The 25,614-nt window shown below is 50.4% G+C and overlaps 4 protein-coding genes across 13 annotated transcripts; 2 read left to right on the top strand and 2 right to left on the bottom strand.

The window, feature by feature from the left end:
- Positions 1 to 175: 175 nt before the first annotated feature.
- cibar1 (CBY1 interacting BAR domain containing 1) lies at positions 176 to 4,161 on the bottom strand. The gene is made up of 9 exons (XM_061267285.1): positions 3,800 to 4,161; positions 2,124 to 2,358; positions 1,961 to 2,029; positions 1,795 to 1,896; positions 1,387 to 1,392; positions 1,196 to 1,300; positions 1,017 to 1,130; positions 503 to 616; positions 176 to 436 (listed from the first exon to the last, which is right to left on the bottom strand). The coding sequence occupies exons 1-9, from the start codon at positions 3,826 to 3,828 to the stop codon at positions 347 to 349; spliced, it is 864 nt and encodes a 287-aa protein (XP_061123269.1). The 5' UTR covers positions 3,829 to 4,161; the 3' UTR covers positions 176 to 346.
- Positions 3,919 to 7,376, top strand: LOC133144970 (major histocompatibility complex class I-related gene protein-like). The gene is made up of 7 exons (XM_061268021.1): positions 3,919 to 3,979; positions 4,186 to 4,365; positions 4,712 to 4,996; positions 5,221 to 5,511; positions 5,638 to 5,922; positions 6,252 to 6,374; positions 6,453 to 7,376. The coding sequence occupies exons 1-7, from the start codon at positions 3,919 to 3,921 to the stop codon at positions 6,527 to 6,529; spliced, it is 1,302 nt and encodes a 433-aa protein (XP_061124005.1). The 3' UTR covers positions 6,530 to 7,376.
- A 382-nt stretch (positions 7,377 to 7,758) lies between these two features.
- LOC133144485 (zinc fingers and homeoboxes protein 1-like) lies at positions 7,759 to 12,905 on the top strand. The gene is made up of 6 exons (XM_061267215.1): positions 7,759 to 8,602; positions 8,781 to 9,380; positions 9,438 to 9,564; positions 10,386 to 11,576; positions 11,647 to 11,772; positions 11,961 to 12,905. The coding sequence occupies exons 1-6, from the start codon at positions 8,373 to 8,375 to the stop codon at positions 12,249 to 12,251; spliced, it is 2,565 nt and encodes an 854-aa protein (XP_061123199.1). The 5' UTR covers positions 7,759 to 8,372; the 3' UTR covers positions 12,252 to 12,905.
- Positions 12,906 to 14,879: 1,974 nt separating this feature from the next.
- LOC133144487 (zinc fingers and homeoboxes protein 2-like) lies at positions 14,880 to 23,162 on the bottom strand. Of its 10 annotated transcripts, none has more exons than XM_061267221.1 (4): positions 23,029 to 23,162; positions 20,807 to 21,009; positions 17,456 to 20,046; positions 14,880 to 15,969 (listed from the first exon to the last, which is right to left on the bottom strand). In XM_061267221.1, exons 3-4 carry the CDS (start codon positions 19,891 to 19,893, stop codon positions 15,960 to 15,962), a joined length of 2,448 nt encoding a protein of 815 aa, XP_061123205.1. In that variant the 5' UTR covers positions 19,894 to 20,046; positions 20,807 to 21,009; positions 23,029 to 23,162; the 3' UTR covers positions 14,880 to 15,959. The 10 variants fall into 10 exon arrangements, 6 of the variants coding, with proteins under 6 accessions (XP_061123205.1, XP_061123203.1, XP_061123207.1 ...); XM_061267219.1 differs by having other exon boundaries at positions 20,940 to 21,009; XM_061267223.1 differs by lacking the exon at positions 23,029 to 23,162 and adding an exon at positions 22,559 to 23,016.
- Between the last annotated feature and the right edge of the window lie 2,452 nt (positions 23,163 to 25,614).

Raw genomic sequence — 25,614 nt, 5'->3', positions numbered from 1 at the left:
TAAATTTGCTTAAGACTCCGAAATGTTCTTAAGACGCAACAAGGACTATCGAATATCATCAATGGTTGGACAAAAGATGCTGTATTTACAAAAGCACAAATAATATACACACTTATATATATACACGTGCAATTCCAATCTGATGGGCCTTGATTGACACACACACTCACAGCTGTTTGAGTCATTTTGTTTATGTTTCCTAGCGTGACAATCCATCTGGTAGTGCATTTCGTTTCATGACAGATTCAAATGGAAACAAGAAAGATTGTCAGAGAAGCGCTCTCACTCAAACAGCAATGATGTTTCATAATTGGCACGGATGCGCAGATGTCAACGTGCGCTAGCGTCATCGTGTTTCCTCATCGGAGTCATCCTCCTCTTCAGATTCGTCCTCGTCCTCCTCGTCCTCAGCCTGCCGCCCGGAGACTCTCTGTTGCTTCGTCGACCAATCCAATTAAAACCACATTGCAGCACAGAGCAGCAAAGCGGGCTTATGTACTACCTGGAAGGCGGCCGCCGACGTCAGGAAAGAGGAGGCGGTCCCGTCCAGAGAGTTGGCACGCACCACATCCAAGCGCTCCGAGTAGTCGGGCGGGTGTAGCGAGCTCCTAAACACCTGACCCCACGCACGCGGGCACGCATGCACATACAGTCAGTGACAGGAATGACGACAAACGCTCATTTGCAGAGAAACTGGGTGCAAACACGCAGCTCAAACAATTGTTGAAATTGGTTAAAGGTCTCCATTCAAAATTCCAAATGGCTCAAAGAACAGCCTAAAAGAAAGTAAGGTTTTAACGCTTCAGATTGGGTGGAGACTCGCGGATAAGGGCTCATGCTGTCGGTCAGGAATGTCGAAACGAAAAACGTGGCCGAATTAGCAATGGAGAAAAAACGGCGCCAGGGCTGACACTGTTAACGGCTGCCATGCCAAAGAAGCACCCCTTCCTCTGCCAAGACATCTCTGTACCGTCTGCCGTCGTAAGGAAGCTACGCGAGCATGAAGGCCAACGTACCTCCAAGTCGTCGTCCTCGTCTACGCCACTGATGCTCTGATAAGCCAGTGTGTAGAGCTCCAAGGCTTTGGCGTGGAAGCACATCTCCACGGCGGCAAAGTCGCACAGGATTCTCTGGCGGGCAGAAAAGGAGTCACGCTAGCCAGGATGGCGGCAGCTCCGACCCGGCCGCCTCCCACCTTGATGTCTCGAATCTTTTGCTTCTCAAAGTCATCTATGGTCTCCTCCAGCTGCCGCGTGGTGCGCGCCGCATCCATGGTGGCTCGCTGCAATTCACTCTCGGCCTGACGCACAGCGGGAGAGGCAGCTTCATCATTGACATCCTCCTCCCCCTGTACGCCGCCGGACCAACACGCGGCGGGGAACCCACCTGAGACTGGACGCGGGCGGAGTCAAGGAAAGAGGAAGCAACAATCGCCTCTACGTTACGAGATGTTGCGAGGCAAACCGGGAAACGTGAGGGAGCTACGGCCGCACGGGTCAGTGAACAAACACGCAATGCCGTTCTTTGGGGAAATGGATTGGATCCAGAACTGAGTTAGGAGCTGGCTGCTTGAACACAACCCTCAGCATTAAGGGTTGGAATTGGGGTTGGATCACCAAATGATTCCCGAGCGCAGCACCGGTGCTGCTCATTGCTCCCCTCTCCCCCAGGGGATGGATCAAGATCCCACGGGGATGGATTAAATGCAGAGGACAAATTTCACCACACCCAGATGGGTGTATGACGATCATTGGGACTTTAACTTTAACTTAAAGAGGTCAAGCTAAAGGATACGATGACTTGTCGGTCGGACGGGTTCCGTTGGCGAGTGCGCTCCAGTTGCACCATCTGTTTGGACTCCCGAGTCCTGGCGTTCTGGACCGCCTTCACGTCCTCCTGAAAAGCCGCTGTCATCCCCATAGCCCTTGGTCACGCTAACACTAACGCTACGCTAGCTCACCCGTTTCCGCCGCACGACTGCGCCGTAACCTTTCAGCGGCTCGATCACTTTGGCCTCCAGCCGCTCTACCTGAAAAGATGCAGGTATGTCACATCGTATTTGTCTGCCATCCATCCATCAACCCCCCCCCCCCCCCCACACACACACACTCACACACTCACACCTGGGCTTGCCGATAGTCTTGAATCTTGGCCAGGTGTTCGGCAAACCGCTTCATGCCTTTCTTGAGACTAGGGGTCTCGGTGTCAGCGTAGTCGGCCACCTCTCGCACCAGGACGTCAGCCTTGTCGCGCAGCCTGGCGGCTTTGCGGCCATAGGCGGCAAACATTTGACACATCTCATCAAAGTGCTTCTCCACATTGCTGATGTTCTCCTGGATCCTCTTGGTCTGGTTGTCCCTGAACAAACATCAACGTGTCCCACCATTGTCACCTAATGCTGCCACACGTGAGCCAACACAAGGAAAGGAGCCCATTTCATCATATGACTTTCGACAAGGCATCTCTCTTTACCCTGTAGCTACAGAATAATTAAATGGTCGTCCAGGAGATTGACAAAAGGTACGCTCATCTTGCCTATTGTTGTCTATACCAGTGTTTCCCAACCGCTGTGCCGCGGCACACAAGTGTGCCGTGACGAATCATCAGGTGTGCCGCCCAGTTTCGTCTAATTGGTTCAAAGTGAGAAGCATGTAGTGATAGACAGGGCAATTAAATGCTCTTCCAATAGACGGCAGTGTATCAGCGCGATATGTCTACTCTAGGAGTAGGAAGTTCATAGTTATCCTCGAGTGAGACCAGTGGTTCGGCGATCCTGTTTTACGGAGCGCATTGTAAACAGGATCGCCGAACCACTGGTCAGTTCGCGCAAGGCCTAGTCAGCCACCTGCTAATCGTGCATGCGTGGAGAATCGGAGAATCTTAAGATTTCATATTGTGTCGGTCTGATTGTATTGCATCGGCACATATTCCGTTAATGTGTGTGTTGCTGTGTGCTTTTGCTAACAGTGACAGACACTATGACGGTTGTGGTGCGTTTGCGGTCCAATGGAAATCAGAGCATGCAGTTCAACCGGAGAATCTGGATTGGTTATTTTTCACATACATAAAATAAACAGTCAAGTCGAGAGACCTCGACTGTGATTGCCACTCAGCTGCTGTCAGAACAGCAGAGCTTCTTTAAAAGTGACTTTGTTCTTATTGTTGCAATATTTATAGACCAAGTCTAAAACAGTAAACAAAATCATGCTGATTCTTTTATTTTATTCACAATCACTTTAAATAGTTTATTACTTACACCGTCTAAAACCTTTTTTAAAAACTCACTTTTATTTAAAAAAAAAGGAATACAATTTAAAGAATATTTAGTATTTATTTCTATTAAAATATTCAACTCTCCATACATATATAAAGGAATAGGATTTTACGTCTTTCGTTGTAATATAACTGATTTTAATATTGGAGCATAACAGATTTTTGGTGGCGGTGTGCCGCGAGATTTTCTCCAATGAAAAGGTGTGCCGGGAATGAAAAAAGGTTGGGAAACACTGGTCTATACGGCTACAACACAAATAGCAACTATAGTCTGTCCCAAAATGCTCGAGTCAGCCAATTCAAATTGTGGACATAGCTCCTAAAATGTCTTCTAAAATTCTATTTGGGTTTGCAATCATTCATCCATCAATTGGGATCGATACAAGGTGACGTTTATACTTATTTGCTGACGTTCAAATGAAGCCAAAGACAAAACACGTTAGCGACACGCGGCTAACTAGCTTGGCTAATTAGCCTTGTCGTTCAACTTCAAACACAAGCCAAGCCAACAATGAACAAATGTTACCTCGCTCGTGCATCCGGAGTTCGACTCATCTCTGCTTTGGGGGGAATAAGAAAAACTGTGAATCGAACGTCACAAGACGATGCGGTAGCTCACATGGAAGCTAGGAGACGTTGCCATGGATGCTGGCGCGTTCCGGTGACAACGGAAAGGTGGCACTTCTAAGTCTTAAAGCGAGCGCGCGTGAGAGCTACAGCCACGACCGACGGACGGACAGACAATCAGAGCAAGTGTGGAGTTCAGTGCAACTTAAGTGCGACTGTGATGACAGAATAAATGGCTGCTGAGCTGAAAGTGGAGCTGAAAATGCAATGCAATGTGTAAAAATCCACAAAACAAAAAGCAAACCGTGTTTGTTATTTTTACGAGCAACATAAACGCACCGTGAGAGAGAGCGAGCGCGCGCACGAGAGCGAGCCTGTTCAGACAGCTGACAGACAGACAGACAGACAGGGTGTTTGATCCAAGTTGGCGTTTGACTTTCTTAACACTTTGGTCAAATGTGAAGATGTTCATCCCCGTCTTCATCTCGTATTTGGTTTATGGCTCGCCAATCGTCGCAAACGCAGGTAAGTTTTTCTTTAAAAAAAAAAAAAAAAAAACATTTGACCGCCGACTCAACTCAAAGCGAAAGTAAGTAAGCGCAAAGTCCAAACTGCGCTGATATCGTCTGTGTGTGTGTGTGTAACAGTATGGAAAGAGATGTTTGAAAAAGAAACAAAAATAACACCTGGGTGTTTGTGAAGTTCATGCGTGTGCGTGTTAGAGACAAGACAGGTTATATGGGTGCGTATGCGTGTGAGTGCGCCCAGGTATGTTCCCGTGTTGCAGGACAGGTTTGATGGAAAGTGCCCATGTGAAACGCAGCACGTCACAATTGTGCTTACATGCCCCGCCCCCCTCCTCCTCCCCCAGAAACTCACACTCTGACGTACCTCTACACGGGGCTGTCGGAGGGCGCGTCACTGCCATCCGGCAGTGATGGCTCGCGCTACTTCACGGCCATGGGCGTGCTGGACAGTCACGTGATCGACTACTACGACAGCAGCACCATGAAGAAGGTCCCCAAGCAGCCTTGGATGGCCGAGAAGTTGGACTCCGCCTACTGGGAGCAGGGCACCCAGTCCAGGAAGAGCAAACAGCAGTGGTTCAAGGTCAACGTGGACATCTTGCTTAATCGCATGGAACACAACCGCTCAGGTAGGACTTCAGCCACTCGCAGCTTTTCATTGGCCCGCAGTCAAGTTGTGGGTGGAGTCCTTGAGAGACATAACCCTAACCCAACTTGATTCAAACAAGCAGCTCATTTAGAATGACCTGATAAGCATCCTCACGGTTTGGACAAAGGATATCTTCAAAACAGGCCGGATCGGGCTTGTAAAGATGGAACTTGGACACCCCTGTGCTTCTTTTACGATCCACAGATGTGCATGTCCTCCAGTGGTTGCACGGTTGCCGGGGCAACCTGCATCCCAACGGCACATTAACTTTCGGTGGCGGCGTGGACACATACAGCTACGATGGCCTGGACTTCCTGTCCTTCGACTACGAGCGTGGCAAGTGGGTGGCCACGGCCCCCATGGCGGTGGAGACCAAAAGGAAGTGGGACGACGTGCGTCTCCTCAAGGTCTACACACGCGCCTACCTGGACAAGGAGTGCATCTGCTGGATGGATCGCTTCCTGCAGTACCAGCGCAACCAAATGGAGGCCGCGCGTATGTACACGGGCCGGCAAGCCCGCCCGCCCACCCGCTCTATTTCAGGCTCTGGTGGCGGTTGCGCTTGCGTATAGGGGCTAAAGGATGGAAAGTTGCTGACGAGGCCCGTGCACGCGTGCGCAGCGCCGCCCTCCCTCGAACTCTTTGCCAGGCCGACGCGTGCAGCCAGTACATTGCTGCTGACCTGCCTGGCCAGCGGCTTCCCGCGCAAGGACGTCATCCTGGAGATCCAGCGTAACGGCCGCAAGCTCACCCGAGAGGACGGCTTGGCATCGCTGGGCGTGCGACCCAACGGAGACGGCAGCTTTCAGAGGCGAGACAGCGTGGAAGTCCTTCAGAGCGACACCGCCAAATTCACCTGCGTCCTCCGACATCCGGCGTCTGGACTTCATGACAAAAAGCTTTGGGGTGAGGCGGCGACTCCAAATTCTGGCATAACCATACAGAGAGTTGATGAACGGGCACTTGTTTAACCTGATCTGTGTTAGCATGTTTGCCTAGCAAATGGGTTTATTCCGTCAGCTGTTAACTGGCCCAATAGATTGCCGAGTCCAGCGCGGCTCTCGGCCATGACGTCTTCTGCTTTCCGAGGCGGCGTGGCATTTCTTGTACAGGGTTTTGGGTGAAATGTTTGGGCTCTGTCGCTAGCAGCAGTTAGCCGTGAGACAAGCAGACATCTTGGCATCCTCGAGCAGCACCGAACGTTTTTTGCTGACTTTGCGATTTCTGTGGTCCAGATGGCAAGATTTTGGGCGAACCTGTGGCTGATGTGAAAATCGCCATCGGCGTCGGGTTGGTGATTCCGCTCGTCATCTTGGTCGCCATCATGGGATGGGTCTTGTACAGGAAGTTCAGAGGCGGTGGGTTGCCACGGAAACGCCCACTTACCCAATCGTCGGTTTCTTAATCACGGACGTCTCAATTGTCTTGGTCCGCAGGTGCTGCCCACAAGGTTTTGCCCGTGGAAGAGGATTGTCAGCGCAAAATGACTGAACGCCTTCAACCTCTTTTATGACACCACGATCTTCTCATCCGCTCATGCAGGGCTGGCAATAGCACAATGCTTTTCCTTTCAAATGGTTGAATCTTACGCTGCTGGTTTTTACCTGATTTTATGGCTCAAGAAAAGATGGGACAAATAATAAGCTTCCGTTGTGTGTCTGTGAAAAAGAGAATTGCACACCTGAACATATTGGTAGGGATTTCCTTGCATCGTGGTCCAATCCCACCTTTTAGACTTGACTTTGCAAATCGCAGCAAGGCAAGGACGCTTGATTTCCTACAGCATATTTCATATACAAGGTAGCTCAATGTGCTTTGCAAAACGGGGTCTAAAAGCAAAAGAAATGAGGACGTTTGGACGCAAAGAATGGAATTCACATGACTAACACATAGGAGCACGATTGTTCATCAAAAAGTTGCATTTATACAAAGTGTAGCTGAAGAAATAATCGAAAAAGTTCAATTTAATATCAATGAACTCATATTGAAAATACACCATAGTGAAGCAGCAGCAACAACAACAAAATAATTTAAACCACAAAAAAGTGAGGCCACTGGTGATTTTGGAACAGGAAATCAGTTGCTTGTTCCACGTACATGCACTAGAGGAAACCCGCGCATCACGGATGCTACTTGAACGTCACCAAACTCTGCTCGTTCTCTACCGCATGGACGTAATGACTCGGCCAAGGACAAGTTTAAGTGTTACAAAAAAGTTGACACTTTTATTTTAGACGAATAAGTCTACAGCTTATTGTGTTCAAGCAAAAAACAATTTAAATGACAACATTGTGGCTGATGCTAAAAAACATTTGAGTCCAAAAACCGAAAACTAAATAAAAATGTGCTATCGACATTAATACTAGTAACTGTGAGTATTTTTTGCATTCTGCCATATTTTTGCACACAAACATTTTAGTCCTCATTATTTAGGTACCTTATTACTCCATTAATGGAGCACAATTTTAACAACTGACTTGCGGGTGACGTACTCGCACGCACCCAGCTCGATTAAGAGTCATAGTCAGCATCAGTCAGGCCGATCACAGTTCCGCTTCGATGCTCGCCTTCAAAACAAAGGCTAACAAATGATGGTACTGATCTTTCCTAGTGAAGGTTTTTGAAGAAAAAAAAGCACGTTTGATACATTTTACCAGAACCACCAACATACTCACGCATAAAAACACGACTTACAATGCCGAGCGTCAGTTTTCAGATTTTACTCGGCATCGGCCAAAGCGGACGTGAGCCTCTGTCGTTGCTGCCATTCAAAATGTACGCGATCACATTGGCTTCACCACCCAAAGCGTCTTTTTGCCACTAACTGTCGCCGTTGCCAAATCAACCCAAAACAAGAGAGTCGGGACCGCAGCCGCTAGGCGGCTCACTCGCGGTTCCGCCTGGTTCGCTTTGATGGACTACATGTCGTTGGTGAGCCGAAGAGTGAGACAGCGAGACTGACGCCCAAGCGGAGATGCACACTTGGCTAACCGCGAGCTAACTAGCCGAGGCTACTAGCTTATCAGCTGCTGACGCAAACGCGCACGGGCGCGCACACACAAACAGACAGCAAGCGCAAACTTTAACGCAGCTAGTTAAACCCAATTTGCTTGAGACTGGCACGAACGACCAGAAGTTGGGTTCGTTTCGGCTCGACTTGTTGGGATGGTTTCCAGTCACCTTCCGGTGTACCCGAATGAAGTCGGTCCATGAAGCTGATTGGTTTGATTGAATTTGGGAAGTCAAACAAAATCCGGTGATGGAACCCTGACCAGAACCCCTGAGCCCTGCATTGGATGTGATGATGCCACAGCAAGGCGCTCACAAGTGAAGCAGCTCTTGGGCAAGAAGTTGTCATGGCGAGCCGTAGGAAATCCAGCACGCCATGTATGCTGCCGCCGCACTCAGACGGAGACGATGCGGACCGGTGCGTGAACGACGGCGTCTCGGAGCCGTCGTCGGGAGGCTATGACTGCAAAGACTACAAAACGCTCCAATTGTTTGCTGAGCACGTTGACCCGGAGCACCCCGACTTGGTCGCTGACACGTCGTACATCTGCGTAGAGTGCCACTATCACGCCAGGAGGTAGGCCCCGCCCACGCATGGCTCGAGTATGCAAAAGCATGTAAAGTCAATTGCGGAGGAGAACAAGGGTGTCAAAAGTGCAGCCCGTGGGCCAAAAGAGCCTCATCTGTGGGTCCGCTCTGGCCCATGGGGACACTATAATCAGAAGGTTGTGTTGTCTCTCTCTCTGCCACCGCAGCTACAACGCACTCATGACTCACTACGCGCACCATCACCCGGGCCAGGACCAGTTCACAGACACGGCGGCCACGCACGGCGACGAACCAGCCTCGGGGCCTCACTCGCCGGAGAGGGAGGAAGACGTGTGGCGGGAAGACGACGTCGGCCCTCATGACGGGTGGGATGAAGACGCCCGTTGTAAAGGGATTGCCCTCAGCAAGACACCCATCATGAGGAGCCGAGCTGAGCCCAAGAGGTTTACCGCCTCACACAAAATGGCCACCGAACACATCATCAAGGTGGAGAGCGACGATGAGATGGACAAGTACAACCAATCGCCCGCTCTGTCGCCCGGCCCCATGGCCCCCGTGACCGCTGCGCCCTCGCTGCTTCCTGTATTTGCACCACTGCAAATCCAGGCGGGGCCGCCGCCACAGAATTTGGTGGTCAACGGCCCCAGCGTGCTCCACGTCAATGGCGGCACCCTGCCCGCTGGGACCCTGGCTCAGGTCCTATCCGCGTTGCAAAATCAGAGGCAGCTCCTTATTCCCATCAGCAGTATCCCGTCCTACAACGTGGCCATGGACAACAATGTCCTCCTGCTGGGCACCTACAACAGGTAGGTCGGGGTCGGGCGGCATCCTTCCAATGTTTTGACTCGCTGACCCGCGCACAGGTTTCCCTACCCGTCGTCGTCAGAGATTGCGGCGCTGGCATCGCAGACCAAGTTTGGCGAGGAGAACGTCAAAGTATGGTTCTCCGCCCAGAGGTTGAAACATGGCGTCAGCTGGACCCCGGAAGAGGTCTGTAGTGTGCTCACCGTCAACCGTCCAGATCCACCAATGACCATTGTATTGCGCTCGCCGAGAGAGGCGGTGCAGTGGCGTTAATCCAGTGCTTCTCAAATAGGGGGCGCGGTGCTATTCCTGGGGGACAGGCTTTTTTTTTGGCAGTACTAGAATAAAGTGTAATTGCGAATCTTCACAGCAGGGGGCAGTGGCGCTCTCATTGTTACTTCTGTGACGTTTGCGACAGTGCAACATTTTACGACTTACAAGACAAGTTAGGATAGTCACGGTGGGGAAGGGGGGGCGCGAATAGTTTTCTTCTTGCTAGGGGGGGGCGTAACACAAAATAATTGAGAAGCACTGCGTTAATCGGTTGCGAACTTGAAATGAACGCAGCAAAACCTGGGGAGAGCCACATTCATCGTAGCTTGAAGACGTTCCTTTTATTTGTTGTAGACAATAGACACGCAAGAAAACCACACACATTTGTTTTTGCATCATAAGTTAAATGTAAGTAGTATTAGGGAAAAAAAGCAAAGCAAATAAGCTTAAAAGCATGTCTTGAAAGGTTCCATGTAAAAATCCCATGACATGAATGTAAAGTTTTTACAAATTTGCAACACACCCGCGTAGTCCCAAATTATTGTGTAAAAAGCAGAGCCACGCCCGTACCGAGATCATTTAGAGAGCCAGGCGGGATTCGAAGCGCATCAAGTCTAATGTACTGACGGTAGTTCATTTGATCCTGTCTTTTGACCTCTTTATTTGGAGGTGGAAGCGCAGCCAGAGCTTTGACGCAAGTGGTGCAGGTCAATGAGACATGCTTGTCGCGGCAGGTGGAAGAGGCGCGCCGGAACAAGTCCAACGGCACCGTCCAGACGCTCCATCAAAGCCTCCCTCAAACCATCACGGTCATCCCCGCCAACATGGCCGCCAACATCTTCCAGACGTGTCAGATCGTGGGCCAGCCGGGCCTGGTCCTGGCACAGGTGGGCAGTGGCGAGGGCGCCAAACTCCCTGCGGCGGCCCCGCTTACGCTCACCGTCACTCCCGCCACCCAACCCAAAAGTGCAGAAGCCACCTCTGCCGAGCCGCCTGCGGAAAAGGCATCCACCATTTTAGACTCTGCCTTCAAACCCAAAAAGTCCAAAGAGCAGCTAGCAGAACTGAAGGCCAGCTACGGCCGGCGGCGCTTCGCTACCGACGTAGAGATTTCCCGGCTGATGCGGGTCACTGGGCTGTCCAAGCGCGCCATCAAGAAGTGGTTCAGCGACACGCGATACAACCAGAGGAACTCCAGGGACCTGCGCCACGACAGCGTGGCAGGCCGGGTCGGCGCCAACACAGGTGCTGACAAAGGTGCTGACAAAGGCGCCGTCGCCGACAAAGGCGCCGTCGCCGACAAAGGCGCCGTCGCCGACAAAGGCGCCGTCGCCGACAAAGGCGCCGTCGCCGACAAAGGCGCCGCCGCCATCGTCATAGACTCCAGCGACGACACGGGCGACTCCCCGCCAACAGCCGACCAGGGCTCGCCCCGCGCCTCCAGGGACCGCCGCACCAAACTACGCCACGCCTTCCCGGACTTCACACCACAGAAGTTTAAGGAAAAGACGTCGGGTCAGCTCCTTATCCTGGAGTCCAGCTTCCACAAATGTGACACGCCGTCCGACGACGAGCTCACACGCTTGCGGGCACAGACCAAACTGACACGTCGCGAGGTGGATGCCTGGTTCAGCGACAGGCGCAAGGGGGGCAAGGGGGAAGTCGGAGAAACCGGAAAAGAAGCTGGTGAAGCCGAAGAAACCATGCCCCCCGCTGGCCGGAGAGTTCTGAAGAAAACTCCGGCGCAGCTGGACATTCTGAAGAAAGCTTTTGTGCGCTCGCGTTGGCCCACAGCCCAAGAGTATGACAAGATGGCGCAGGACTGTGGCCTGCCTCGTAACTACGTGGTCAACTGGTTTGGGGACACACGCTACGCTGCCAAGAACAGCAACCTCAAGTGGTTTGACCACTACCACGGCGGCAAGGTTGGGAAACAACCAGCTCCAGATCGAGCCAGCGAGCAAATGCCAGCTACCTACCGTTTGTGTTTTGCAGGTGGACGAGGCCTCGCCGGATGGAACCGCAAGGACGCCGAGGAAGTCCAGGAAGCGTTTCCGTGGTTGGTCCAGGAGGACGCGACGGCCATACGCTGGCAAACAGGACGTACAGATGCCTGGCAAGGTGCGTAAGGGCAGCAAAGTCTTGCCCGTGTCTCCAAGTAGTGTTGAGCCATCTCCAATGGGCCTTTGGCCAAAATTCCAAGTGCAAAATTGACGGACAACACGACGGTCACGACCGAGCTGACGCCAAGTTAAGGCAAATATTTGCCAAGCAAGTAACTTGTGCCCATTGTGTGTTTGTCCTCACAGGGCAAAAGCGGCAAGGCCTTCCTAAGAGCCTACTTCCTCCAGCGGCCAGTTGTGAGCGAGGAGCACCTGAACGATTTGGCGGCCAAGTCGGACATGAGCGAGCAACAAATCCGCCAGTGGTTCTCTGAGGTTGGACGTCGGGCGGCGGAGGGGAAGGACCCCTTCGACGACTGCCAACAGCAAGGGCAGGAAGCCCGAGAGCGAGCGGCCGGCGAAGGTGACCACCAGCGGCGGGAAGACGTGATCCAGGAAGAGTCTCCTGGCCCAAACCAATCCGAGTGTCAAACGTGAGCGCAGACTCGCTCGGTGCGGCGGGACACTTGGTGGCAGCCACCTGACGTCCGTCCGGGCTTCTTCTCCAGCTTTTCTCAAGGTTGGAACCAGCCAAGTGCTGAAGTCGGAAAGGTTGCTTGGGTGTCAGGGTTTTTGTAAACAGTAAGTATTTGGCCTGGTTCTTTGCCAAAACAAAACATTCACTCCCTTTGCAAGCACTCTTGGATGGTTTCGCACCATCCAAGTTACTATCACCATCGGGTGACAGAACATTTGACAACAAGACAAGATGAGGACACCGACAATTGCCAGAGTAGACGCCAACGTGGGAAAGCACTTGCTTGTCCTTGTTGGGCTTTTTTGTGCTTGCCTTCATCTGCTCAAATTTGCAATGGGTTCTCTTTTTACCTGCGAGGCCACGTTCCTGCGTCAGGAATTGTCGGAACGGGAGCGGCATGACCATCTCACAGGACTGTCAAGAAGAAAATAGAAATATCACGATGAGAGTAATACAGATGGCTGGCTGTCAAATGCAACAAAAAGCACTTGACAGAAGTCCGACGCCAGATTGTAGTCATCTTTTTCTGCACGCTGAAGCTATTATCAGCACAATATTCGACTCGTTGGCTTTGGCCGCTCCCCGGGTTGTTTTCAAAGATAATTGAAAAGCTACTCAGTCGTCTCCCCTGTCTCTTGTTTGAACCAATTTCTGATTTCACTCGACAGACAGCGCGCAGCTAAGCAAGTTAGGAACAAATCCAATTTCCCAGTGGTGAAAACGTATCGGAGAAGAACAGGTGTGCAAACAGCTACAGGTTTCAAGGCGCCTGTGAGCGCTAACGCTAAGCCAGTGTGTAAGAATGACGCGCGTATACGTGTCAACATGTTGTTTGATGTATAGCGTCGGCATTAACCTGCATTAACTCAGCAAGCGGCTGCCGATTTTCAAAGCGCTGTTTGAGCCTGTCACTTCCCACTAAGCATTTGTCTTTTGCTGACGTTCCCCGAGTGCCGAGCCAATTCCCGGAGGAGCCCGGGCCCCGTCGGAGTCAACCAGGATGACGTGACGCATCCGATGCCGACACATAGGCGTCGGTGACCGGCCCTCACGTGACAGGACGTCGTCTCAGAGATGGCGTGGTGGACCTCCGGCGGGCTCCCGAGGCCAAACGGAGAAAAGGCAGCGAGACGCTTTAGGTTGTTTTTTTTTCTTTGACAATTTCAAACGCTGACGGATGAAAGCGGGCTGCGTGCCAGCCAAGCGCTGCCGTCCTGACAGGAAGCGTGATCATCATCATCGCAGAGACGCCGAGCGAGACTCCCCAGTGACATATCAAGTCTGCGCCATCAAAGCACACTCGTGACAAACTCGTCTACCGGCAACAAAATTACCTTCAACTGGTACCGCCTTTGATGGTTTTGTCTTTGCGTCTCCTTTTTGTTCCCTGACTCGCTCAAAGTTATTTAGAAGCTAACATGCTAGCAGCTGCGCGCGTACGTGATCAATGCACAAGTTCAAAATCAATCAAAGCGGTACTGATGCACGCTGCCAGTGAGTCAAGACGGCGGGACCCGACTGACGGGGAGTTTTGCCGATTGGGCAAGGAAAACAAAAGGACTAGAACTGATGATGAATGTGACAAACACGAGAAATAAAACAACTTGTACTTTTCGACCTTTGACAAGAACAGAGTGAACCATACGCAGATCATCTGACTTTAGTATTTGCTGAACACACAGCTCTCTCTGGTGGACAAACGTCACAAGCACATCATTCTGCTTCTTGAGATCAACATATTGTCTGCAATCAGCGCTAACAGACTGCGAGTACAAGATGGTGGTGTAAAAAGCGTTTTATTGGAGGACATCACAATAAATTGACCTGGACACACAAATGTAGGCGACACCTGAGACAAAACTTTTTTTCCGACATTTCAACCGCGGCTTGGTAGCATCCCTTCAACGTCCGGGAAGTGAAGGAGCTGACAAGGGACTTTTCCCTCTGCTTTCTACCTTTCAATGAATCAATGAAAAAAACGTCGTCTCATCGAAGAAGCGTGGGAAAAAGAGGTGGGCCTGGCCTCTTCCAGATGCTAACGGATAAAATCGGGTCCTTACTCGCACACGTGCATTAGCTCAGTGGTCCCCAACCACCGGTCACTTGGTACCGGGCCGCCAAACCGCACGGATTTTTTTTAATCGACGATCAATTAATTCAGGTCAAGACACTCGTCCCGGTCACGTGACATGTTTCCCCAGTCGAGCCCGCAAAGCTAATATGTGGCGACAGGCTAACTAACCAGGCAATGAAGCATTCAAAACTGCTTCAACACATGGAGACCAAGCATACTGCAATAAAAGACAAACCTTAATCACTTCGGGCGTCATTGTCTCCGATTACGTCTAGATGGGACCGGCTCGTTTCTGAGAAACAAACTCAGTGCTCCCACTAATCCAGTGCTTCTCAATTATTTTCTGTTACGCCCCCCCTAGCAAGAAGAAAACTATTCGCGCCCCCCCCCACCGTGACTATCCTAACTTGTCTTGTAAGTCGTAAAATGTTGCACTGTCGCAAACGTCACAGAAGTAACAATGAGAGCGCCACTGCCCCCTGCTGGGAAAATGCGCAATTACACTTTATTCTAGTACTGCCAAAAAAAAAGCCTGTTCCCCAGGGTCACACGCGCCCCCCCAGGTATAGCAAGGGGGGCGCGCCCCACTATTTGAGAAGCACTGCACTAATCCAACGTAATGGTGAGTTTTATTTTTGTCATTTGTACTTGGTTTTATGTCAGTCGTCTCATTTTATTTAATCGTATTTATATATTTATTATAAATGTATTATTTATTTATATAAATGTATTATTTATATAAATGCCGGTCCGCGAAAATATTTCTGACATGTAACCGGTCCGTGGCGCAAAAAAAGGTTGGGGACCACTGCATTAGCTTACATTCATGTTGTCCTGTCTTGACTTCTAGACAGGACTACAAGCAATTGCAACCGAGAGGTCTTTGACATTCATCATGTCAAAGGACACGAAAGTGGTGCTTTACCCCCATGTGGCAAACATGTTGCCGCGTGTAGTCCAAGATGATGGAGGCCCAAACATGACAACAAAACAGCACCTCGCTGCTGAACACTTCCAAAAAGTCTGTGGTGCGGCTTCGCTTATGGGTAGGTGGAGGAGGCTTCAGTCCGACTGAATGTGACGCTCAACAATAGCACTAGGCGGGCGCAAGTCCAGGCGCCGTTCACAACTATTGCCAAATGCTGTGTGTGTGTGTGCATTCTTTTGTTTGTAAAACCAGTGGAAACAGGCCATTTAAGAACAAAAGAATCACACACAATGCTTGCTGACAGTCTTTCATGCGCACTGACAAGCACACGCAGACGCACACACACACACGAGTGGGAGTGGCTACATCTACTTCCAGGAAAATGTGTTGCAGTTCAGTCTCCATGGCAACCCTCTCCCCAAAAAAAGGTCCCAAAGTTAGCATCAATCAGCACATAGGGTAATCAAAAAGGCTGCCAGCCCCAACGCCGACATGAACTCTAGACGCAACCTAAGGAAGTGTTAGCACACGTTAGGCACGCCAGCTAACCCTTCTGTCAGACATCCTTGGGTGGGCGGAGACTCTTCACCCCGCTGAGGAGCCGGCGGATGATGGGAATGTGTCGTCGCCATTTGTCCAGCACTCGATGCAAAAGGACGACTGTTGTTATTCGCACCTGCAAACAAGACCCAAGAAACAAAATCCAAGGCAAATTTAATGTCAAGCGAGGCAGCATGGACCAACTAGGCCATAGGTCGGCAACCCGTGGCTCCGGAGCCACATGTGGCTCTTTCATCCTTCTGCTGTGGCTCCCTGTGACTTTGGAAAATAATGAGTATTTTATAAAAATCTAATTTTATTTTTAGTTTGTTCATTTCAAAATAGAATTTTGAATTTGAAGATTATGGTAAACTTGTAACATTAAGATTAAACATTTTTAATATTTTTACCGCCCAAAATACGCGTCACATCAGCCGATGTGCGACATTTGAATTCCTGGTGTCCCTCACGTCTGGCAGCCGGCGTTTTTCCAGCACACTACCAGCGTGATAACTATATATTAAGTGAAGTAGTCGTTTTTTTTTTTTATTTCAGGAGGACAAGTGGCTGCACACTCCAGTACACGCAATGGGACAGAAGCAGACTGCGCATTTTTTTGGTTTGCATTGTTCGTTCAGTGCTGGTGGATAATATTTGGATAGGTTTGGATTTTTATCTCATAAATAAGAAGACAGGTGACTGCAGGCTGTTTGCATTTTTTGATCAGTGGGTTGGGTAAGTTTGGATTTTTATTTCTTAAATACGAGGACTCAAGTAGACACCGGGTATTTTATTTGAAATTAAGCATCAACCAAGTGTAAAATGCTTTTTGTTACATGCAGAAATAGAATTGTGTTCTCTGCAGCAGTTCGTTGATTTCATTTTCATAAATGCAATAGTTTTTTGTACATAGCATAATATATACATGCATAATATATATATAATGATGTCAAAATGGGTTGTGGCTCCGGGGGCTTTCTTTTCATTGGGGGGCGGTCCCAAATGGCTCTTTGAGTAAAAAAGGTTGCCGACCCCTGAACTAGTCAAAGACAACAGTGAACCACATGGGCAAGCTCAGCAGACAGAACGGCACGAGAACATCCAAAATGGCAATGCTTTTTTTCCCCCAGTGTGAAGCTTTTTTTCTGTGCCTGATGAGAAACTGCAAAAAAAAATGTCAAAGTGACGCTTTGACAGTGGGGGGGCCCACACCCACTGTTGCTATTTTGGGCATATCCGCTTTGTCTGAACTTTGCGTACGCGCTCTCGCACAAAGTGGAGCAAAATGCTCCAAATCCTAAAATCAGATGCCAAATTCAGCCGCTTTCAGGAATTGAATTGTCTCAAAACAGATCAAAAAAAAAAAAAGGAAGGACTCGATTGAATTGGGAAAACAATACGGTGCTGGCATGCATGTCATACAAACACCGACTACCTAATGAGCCATTTGGTGAAATTTTGGACTCTTGGCAAGACGAGCGCTTGGCAGCAGGTAAGCTATCGGTTAGTTATCAACTTCCTTCAGACATTTATCAATCAGTCGGACCTCAAGCGGACTCTGACGGATAATCGCGGCTGCAGAAGGAAGCCATCGACTTGCCAAAGAAGTGCAGATACGCTACCTGCCGGCAAGACGCTCTTGTAGCTCGCCGTGCTGCAGCGCGCTGAGGCCGTTAGCACGCGCTTCTGTCAGCCAGCCCGGCTCCGCCTCCAGAAGCTGGCAGCGCTCACGGGGGCTTTTGTCCAGCATCCCCGCACCGGCATTCAGTCTGCCATTGTGGAAGAATTGGGCGTGCAGCGTTGAGCGACTGTCGCGGAACCAGCGCGCCAGGTCCACACAGGCCAGTCCGGGCCAAATCTCAGACGGAGCCGCCCCTTCACTTGGAGCAAAGTGATCGTTGAGAGGAGGAAGGGAGCGGCCTAAAGGCACAGAGCCACTTTTGGGATTGGCTGCACCAAAACTCTCGCTCGGGGCCAGCGTTGCATCCCGGTCCACCTCAGTGGACCTCTTTGCGCCCATCGAGCCGAGGAGCGCCAGTTCCAGGTTGTCCCGGAGCGCCCGGCGATCGGCAAACCAGCCGTCCAGTTGGCTGCGGCACAGCCCGGTGGCGACAGCTAGACGGTCGGTGTCGGTGCGAGAGACAAGGCTGTTCTTCTGGAAGTGCTCCTCCAGGATCTCCAGCTGCTGCGTCGTCTTGCCCTTCATTCTTTCTGGCAGCAGGAAGTGAGCGGGAACCGACAACTCGTGCTGAGAGTGGACAAGGGGGGACTGGCCAAGAGCGCTCAAAGACTCGCCGTGCGTCCCTTCGGCTTGGGCACCGCCTTCATCTTGGGCACTCGGGTCCAGTTGTGGAAAGCCGGCGGGGAATTTGGCTGGCGTGTGTACGGAACGGATAACAGGGGGGCGAGGGGTGACAAACGAAGGTAAACTTGGGTACGTCATATTGGCGGTGTTGGGAAGCGTCTCATTGGAAAGACAGGGCATCAGGAGCGAGCTTTTAAAGGGTGGGGCAAAGATGGGCAGTGGCGCAATCGTAGGCCTTGTTAAGGACTCTGGAAAGACCATGGATGGCAGTGACACTACAGCTTTGGCTTTTGCCGACCAAGAGGGAAGATTGCCCTGGGCGCGTAGCGATGAAGAAGAGGAGGTTGACGTCAGTAGAGTGGACCACTTTGTCACGTCCGTTGCAAATGGGGCCACACCGGCCAGCGCAGCCACAGGCTGGCGCTTTTTTTCCTCATTAGGGCCTCCTCGACTCGGGGTGACTGTCATTACAGGTCGCTTGGACTCGGGACCGCAAGGAGTCGTCGGGGGGCGTTTGAGCGCGTGAGCGGAGCCGACGCCAGCTCCTGTGGTAGTCAAGTGGACACGGTCAGAACCCGGCCGAGGGGCGAGGCCCCGAGATGAGGCTGTGAACGTGTGATGGAGAGCCGGGATGGAGCCATTGAACATCTTCTTCCTGGCCTCCTCCACCTCCTCCGGGGACCACGTGATTCCCTGCTTGAGCCGCTGAGCGGTGAACCAAACTTTGATTTGCTCCTCCGGGTGCTTGGAGGCGGCTGTCAGCCAGGACAGTTCGGCATGCGTCGGGTAAGGGAACTTATTGAAGGAGGCCATGAGAGTAGGGTTGTGGTCCAAGGAAGGGTTGTACTCGGCACTGTGGAGAGGAACGGCCACTTGGGCTTGATAGTCATAATTAGGCGGGCGCTGGAGCACGGGGGTTACATGGGACGGATCTCGGAGGACCGAGGGCTCAGCCACGATGACGTCACGCGTCGGGCTGGGATCCTGGGGCTCGGAGATTCGCTCACTGCCGTGGAGGGCCTGGTCGGAGTTTGGCCAATCTGCTGCGGGGTGTAAGCCAGGCAGGAGCACACGAGTGTCACATCCGGACCGGCCGTCGCTTCCGGACCGGCCGTCGCTTCCCGATCGGCCGTCGCTTCCCGATCGGCCGTCGCTTCCCGATCGGCCGTCGCTTCCCGATCGGCCGTCGCTTCCCGATCGGTCGTCGCTTCCCGATCGGTCGTCGCTTCCCGATCGGTCGTCGCTTCCCGATCGGTCGTCGCTTCCCGATCGCTCTTCCCCCTGGAACTGGATGGTCTGCTCCAAGATGATCTGACTGTTCTTCTTGATCCTCTTGAACTCAAAATTGCTCTCGTGAGGATGAAGGCTCCTGTTGTGCTCTGCGAGAAGCTCATACTTGGTGGCGTTGAAGTCGCAGATGGCGCAGTGATAAAGTGGATTGAGAATCACATCGGGGTGGCTGGAGTCCACATGCTCTGTGAAGACTTGAAGGTTCCGACACCGGAACGGGCAGCATTTGCACTGGTAGCCTTGCGACTGGCACACTTCCCGCTCCTCGTCTGACGCCTTCTCAGGGCAGAGGTTGTCTCGGTCCGGACCAGCCGCTTTCTCGCGGCCGTGGCTTTTCTCACAAGGCTCGTACTCGCCTGTCAGATTATCAGATGACATTTCCACATCTGGCACTTTCTTGGAGTCAGTCAGCCCTCGGACCATGCAGGGGGTGGCCGACATTCTGCTAACGGGCATCGTGCTCATCGGGGCCAACGAGGGCTGTGAGTGCTTCTTGTGCAGGGTCCCGAGTGAGAGACGCGGGGTGAGCGCGGTGGCGTTCCGATCCAGGCTCTGCTTGGCACCAGCACCAGAGCCCAATATCAGCCAAGGGGGATTTTGCGAGGGATCAACCCAGACCTGCCCAAGAGAAAGAGAGACGTCACTGCAGACATGGCACAGATGCTGACCGCACCAAGCCCCTCCTTTCTTTCCATCTTGGCATCATTTTCCAGCCCGCTTTTGGATCCCAATGGGAAGAACACTGGGGCGTTAGAAGGCGCAGGTCATATGAGCGCCATCTCAAGGCAGCAAGTGCAAATTGCGCCAGCTCAAAGTCAAATTTGCCCCTTGGGTGAGGAAACACCCTGTCGCAGCATTTTGTGGACTCGAAGCACTCTGAACATCTGGGTCTGGCATTTTAACTTTCAAGCGAGCCCGGCCGCGTCCATTTCAGCTCGATTTGCACACAGTTTGGATTCTTTTTTGTCTTTAGGGCGCCATCGCTGGAGTTGACGCCCAGCAAGAGACGTAAACTGATTGGCAGACACGCCGGAGGAAGGTCGCTGGAAGCTGGCCGCTTTGAAGAGGCAGAGGAAGACGATGAGCCTTCAGGGCCCCAAAAACATCTTTTGATCATTTGGAGTCGCTCGGGCTCTTTCATTACCACTTGGCACGCTGGAGAGATGAGCAAGAACACGCTCTTATTTGGGGCTGTGTTGAGGTTACCATGGCAACGTGTGACATCACATAGGAAACGATTGGCCCTCACAAAACGCAAAGCTATGACCGAGAAAGTGATTGGATCTCACTGAGCTGAAATTTGCTTGTTGGCAGGTAAGACCAAAAAAAGACACCATTAAAAAAAAAAAAAAAACATACAAAAGGCGCGTGCACTCACACACACACGTAGAGGGGTGGTTTCCGTGGAAACGGGTCGAGATGCCAAGACGGAGTGGAGTGAGGGCGCTCGGAAAACACGGGAGCCGCAAAATGGCGTGATCTCAGCCGTAAAGACGATGCTGCGTACTTACCAAACTTCCTCAAAGGGGAGGAGCGCAATACCAGTGGGCGGGGCCTGTCGTCGTGCACGTCTTAACGAGGCTGTGGGAACACAAAGCAAAACGCGCAAATCAGATTTTGAAAAAAATAAAAAATTGAAAAAAATCCATTTCTATGGCATTGTTCAAAATTGGGACAGCGTGATTTCATAGTGATGGCAGCATTTCAGACGCAATGGTTCTGCTTTCACTTGTCCAGGTCAGACAAGATTGACTGCGATGTTTCCATTGTTTTGCGTTGCTATGGAGAAGCCTTCAGAACTTTTGGGCCGGTCATGTGATCTTCGACACCGTGTGATCTTTGAGATCCTGCGTGAAGGTGAGGGCCGAGTGGAGATTAGGTCCAAGCCCGACACACCCGCTCAAGACGCATTAAGCCGTGGCCGCCATCTTGTGAGATCTGAGGGCAGATTGTTCCTTAGTTTTAGCTCCTCGGCTGCCTTCGGGCGCTTTGGCTGAAACGGGTTTATCTGCAAACGGCGGCAGCTTGCCAACAGTTGGCTGTTTGTGCTCAACAGGCATGATGTCTGTTTCGTTAAAGGGGGCGTGGCCAAGGCGCGGGATCAGCACCCTGAACGGCGGCGAGTCGGTCGCTAAACAGCCTTCAAAGTCGCCAACTGCGATTTTGCTTGGCTAGGAAAGAAAATAATCAGCGGGCTTCTTGGCATCAGCAACAAGTGCAGATGCTCAGTATAGAAGATGCCATCTTAGATCCGCCGTATTTGACAACCAGAAGAGTAACTCAGAAAAGCTTTGGCTTGACCTGCAGCTTTAGGCTGTTTTGGACTCTTCCCCGGCGTCAACTTCAACACATTCTGCGCGCGGGCTCCCAAAAATCCGTACCGGAGAAAGCAGGGAAAGCAGAAAGCTTCACATGCCTCCACCACAAGGAGCAGTGCCATCTGATTGGCCGCCATCCCAATGCACAAGCATGTCACAAGATGAAAGGCTGACGCGAGCGACGGCTAAACACAGCAGGAAGTGATCAGTGCCCCAAAATAGGAAAAATATTTCACATTTCGGTGGCGGGTGCGTCGGGAGTGGGGGGTGAAATAACAGCACGGAAAGTTTTGAGCCTGCTTCTCAACCATGTGCGAGACACGCCTAATTCTCCCCTGGAAAATGTCCCAACAACAAAAGCGGAGCAAAACGAACTCAATCTCCTCGCTGAACGCAATTCAAGTGGAGAAACTGAGCGATACCGTTGCGCACTGACGACATTCCCGTCAGATGTTTTTCAAACAATTCCTGGGTCCAATGTAGGGTGGACAAGGCAGCCGTTGACAGATAGGCATGCCTTGTCACACGTTTCCCGATGCTCAAGTCCTGCCGGCCCCAAGAAGACGACTGGGGAGGACGTCTGTCACCTGCACCACGTTCACAAGTTCAAATGAACACTTTTCCACCACTGCCACGGCTGCTGACCGCCACGAGACAAAATGACACGCACATCCAATATACACACAAGAATATATATCTGACACGACAGTAAAACACGAATACACAAAAATAGACAAAGCTCGATAAGCGCAAACCGACGCAAGAAGAAACACAAACGAGAAAGGACACACAATAAGCAGGACAAGACATACAGGCAGTTTACCTCAGATGACCCCGCTGTGTGATGTTAGCTTAGCATCGTCACACGCTGGCGTCCGGCAGGAGGCGGACGAAAAGCACTCGAGCGAGCGCTAAACTCAGACGGTCAAACAACCCGAGCAGGACCAGAGCTGACCCGGAGCGGTTCGTCACAATCCTTCAGGCTAAACAAGTTAGCCTCCTCGCCATCCACGCTACGCGTCTGACGGTCAGGCTGCACTTTCGCCTGCGAGCGGTAGGGGTCACCACGGGGGCGGGGGGACACGGCCAAAGTGGAAAAGACAGAGCCGTGACGACACAAGTACTCCCACCCCGGAGCCCGCAATCGCTACAGTGGAGCTCAGACGTTAACCGAACCAGCGGGCGGCCGAAGCTCAAAGTTGACTGTTGCTACATCGAGTTGTTCCAAATGGACCCGATTGGCGGTGCGACAAGTTGTCGAAGTGTCCTCCCGGCTTCTTACCTGGCGGTGTCGCATCAACCCGTCACGCGTGTCGCAGCAAAGATCCAAGAAGCAGAGACACACATGCACTCACGCACACGAGCATGCACACGCAAAAATAAAGAAAGAAAAAACATCACTCGCCCTGCACGACACGCCATGTGACCAATTACGTCATAACTCATTTACATTTATGAAAAGTTGACGCCCCCGCCCCTCCCGTGGAGATACCGAGATATATGAAATACTAAACCCAAAACCATATTGTAAGTTGTATAAATAATGTACAGAAGTGTTTGTTGCTTACACAACCATTGATCCGTACTTGTGAAGTGTGGTTATTTCTGTAACCTGATATAGAAGTCAATATTAGGTTATTCCAAAGACCTAATATAGAAGCAAATATTAAATCCATCCATCATCCACCCATCCATCCATTATCCACCCATCCATCCATCATCCATCCATCCATCCATCCATCCATCCATCCATCATCCATCCATCCATCCATCCATCCATCCATCCATCCATCCATCCATCCATCCATCCATCCATCCATCCATCCATCCATAATTTTCTATACCGCTTGTCCTCACCATCAAATATGAAATATTAAACCCTAACCAAACTATAAGTTGTATAAATAATGTACAGAAGTTGTATTGCTTTGTTTTAAACAATTGATCCGTGTGAAGTGTGGTTATTTCTGTAACCTGATATAGAAGTCTATATTAGGTTATTCCATCTCTCTTGAAAGCGACGGCCGTCAATATCAACTTTCCTCGTTTTCTTTGCAGTCGCTATGGCAGAAATGAGCAGAGAGGGCTTCTCCGCACGGATGCAGAGACTGATATTATTAAAGTGGTGCTGCCACCATTTGGTAAAATGGGGAATTACAGTTTCAAGTTTCATGAGGGTTTTTTTCTTCTGTTTGACAATGCAGGTGAGCCATATATACGTACATTATAAGACCGAAGCTGCGGGCCGTATTAAAGCTGATGGCCCGCGGGCTGGACTAGACATGACTGTTTTAAGTGAAGTAAATCACTTATGGGTGCAGCTGTTGCTGTTTATGTGCCACTGCAGCTCAGCCAGCTGAGTGAGGATGATGTTTGTCAACAAAAAAGAAAAAAAGGCTCTTCAGTTTGATTGAAAAGTGCATGCAAGAAAGTTCGTTACAAAAATCCCACTGTCATGAATGAGTGTGTTAGAAAAATGTATATATATGTTATTATGCGTTCTCTAATCAATTCTTTACCGCAATATTACTGCAATATATGCTTGGTGTTTGGCTTTGCTGTTTTTATGATGTACCACAGAAGAGAAAAGTTACGGCTTGGTCAGACAAGACGCAGCTGACAACTCAGCTAAAAGAAGACATCTACCGAGACAGTTCCTTTCTAACAACCACTTTGTTAGACAACATGCCTCATTGCTGTCTTGCACCCCAGATGAACCTCCAAGTGACCATTAAAGTCAGGGTTTTCCTAACTATCTTGATCGTAGGATTAGGTTGGAATGTATATAACCAGTAATAAATAACCTAGCTTGTCCCATCCTACACAATGTTGTAAAACATCCCTTGCTATGTTTTGACTAGAGGTCAAAGGTTTCTTTTCTATTCAGTCCACTTCCCACATGTTCTTATTTCCTTACAAGGCAAACCCCACATGCTTTCCCCCTCCCTTCCTTAGGGGCTTGTCTCACAAATTGTGGGTAGGGCAAATCCAAATAAAAAGAGCGGGAGTGTATACAGATATTTAGTAAGGGTGTAACGATTCATCGATACACATCGATTAATCGATATAATGCTATACAATTTATTGGCATCGATGCTAAACGTAAACATCGATTTATATCGCCGTGTTTGACCTCGGACATTAGACGCGACTTTATTTTGAAATCCAGTTCATTGTTGCTTGCTTCCTCTTTCCGGGAGCAGCGAGCAGTGCGCGGCGTTGTGTTGTGAGCAGAGCAGGCACGTGAAAGGGGAGTCGACAACTAGTACGCGGCTCCTGGGCTGGTGCTATGGCTAGTGTCCAAGAAGACGAGGAAATTCGCTCCCCTTTGGGCTTCAAGTCATTCATTTGGAAGCACTTTGGATTCCAAAGAAAAGATGGCTCAACGGACAATTAAAATTATTGTAAATAAATAGTTCAGTAATGCACTTTAAAGTTAATGGTATTACAAAAAAAGAAAGAATATTCATTTTTCTTTACTTATATGAGAAAAAATATCGGAATTTGATAAAGTTCAGTGTTAAAATAAGCACTTTGTATACAACAATACTCTTGTAATTTCCTAAATAAAGAGTTTGCAGTACCTTGTTGATTTTGCGTAAGAATTGTTATAAATCAGGATATTGTTCTATATTTTTTATTAAAACAAATGAAATAAAAATATCGATCGTGGAGCACTATATCGTGATGTATCGTGAATGAATCACAGCAGGCTTTAAGATATCGACAAATATCGTATCGCGATCCTTTGTGCCTCTGATGCACTGCGTGACTGCTTTGGCTCTACTGACTGGGACATGTTTAGGAGGGCTGCCACTTGCGACGATCGGACAGACATTGAGGAGTATACTGACTCTGTTTCCTCTTA

The sequence above is a fragment of the Syngnathus typhle genome, linkage group LG20 (assembly GCF_033458585.1).
Source record: "Syngnathus typhle isolate RoL2023-S1 ecotype Sweden linkage group LG20, RoL_Styp_1.0, whole genome shotgun sequence".
Lineage (NCBI taxonomy): Eukaryota > Metazoa > Chordata > Actinopteri > Syngnathiformes > Syngnathidae > Syngnathus > Syngnathus typhle.
The sequence above is the reverse complement of the archived record's forward strand: the minus strand, read 5'-3'. Positions and strand labels throughout refer to the sequence as shown.

Coding starts and splice junctions, on each gene's coding strand:
- cibar1 (XM_061267285.1), bottom strand. CDS start 3,828: ATGAGTCGAACTCCGGATGCACGAGCGAG. Junction 2,030..2,123: donor AAGACTATCGGCAAGCCCAG/GTGTGAGTGTGT, acceptor GCATCTTTTCAG/GTAGAGCGGCTGGAGGCCAA. Junction 1,131..1,195: donor AAAAGATTCGAGACATCAAG/GTGGGAGGCGGC, acceptor TCTGCCCGCCAG/AGAATCCTGTGCGACTTTGC.
- LOC133144970 (XM_061268021.1), top strand. CDS start 3,919: ATGCTGGCGCGTTCCGGTGACAACGGAAAGGTGGCACTTCTAAGTCTT. Junction 5,923..6,251: donor TCATGACAAAAAGCTTTGGG/GTGAGGCGGCGA, acceptor TCTGTGGTCCAG/ATGGCAAGATTTTGGGCGAA. Junction 6,375..6,452: donor GTACAGGAAGTTCAGAGGCG/GTGGGTTGCCAC, acceptor CTTGGTCCGCAG/GTGCTGCCCACAAGGTTTTG.
- LOC133144485 (XM_061267215.1), top strand. CDS start 8,373: ATGGCGAGCCGTAGGAAATCCAGCACGCCATGTATGCTGCCGCCGCAC. Junction 9,565..10,385: donor TCAGCTGGACCCCGGAAGAG/GTCTGTAGTGTG, acceptor TTGTCGCGGCAG/GTGGAAGAGGCGCGCCGGAA. Junction 11,773..11,960: donor ACGTACAGATGCCTGGCAAG/GTGCGTAAGGGC, acceptor TTGTCCTCACAG/GGCAAAAGCGGCAAGGCCTT.
- LOC133144487 (XM_061267221.1), bottom strand. CDS start 19,893: ATGAGCACGATGCCCGTTAGCAGAATGTCGGCCACCCCCTGCATGGTC.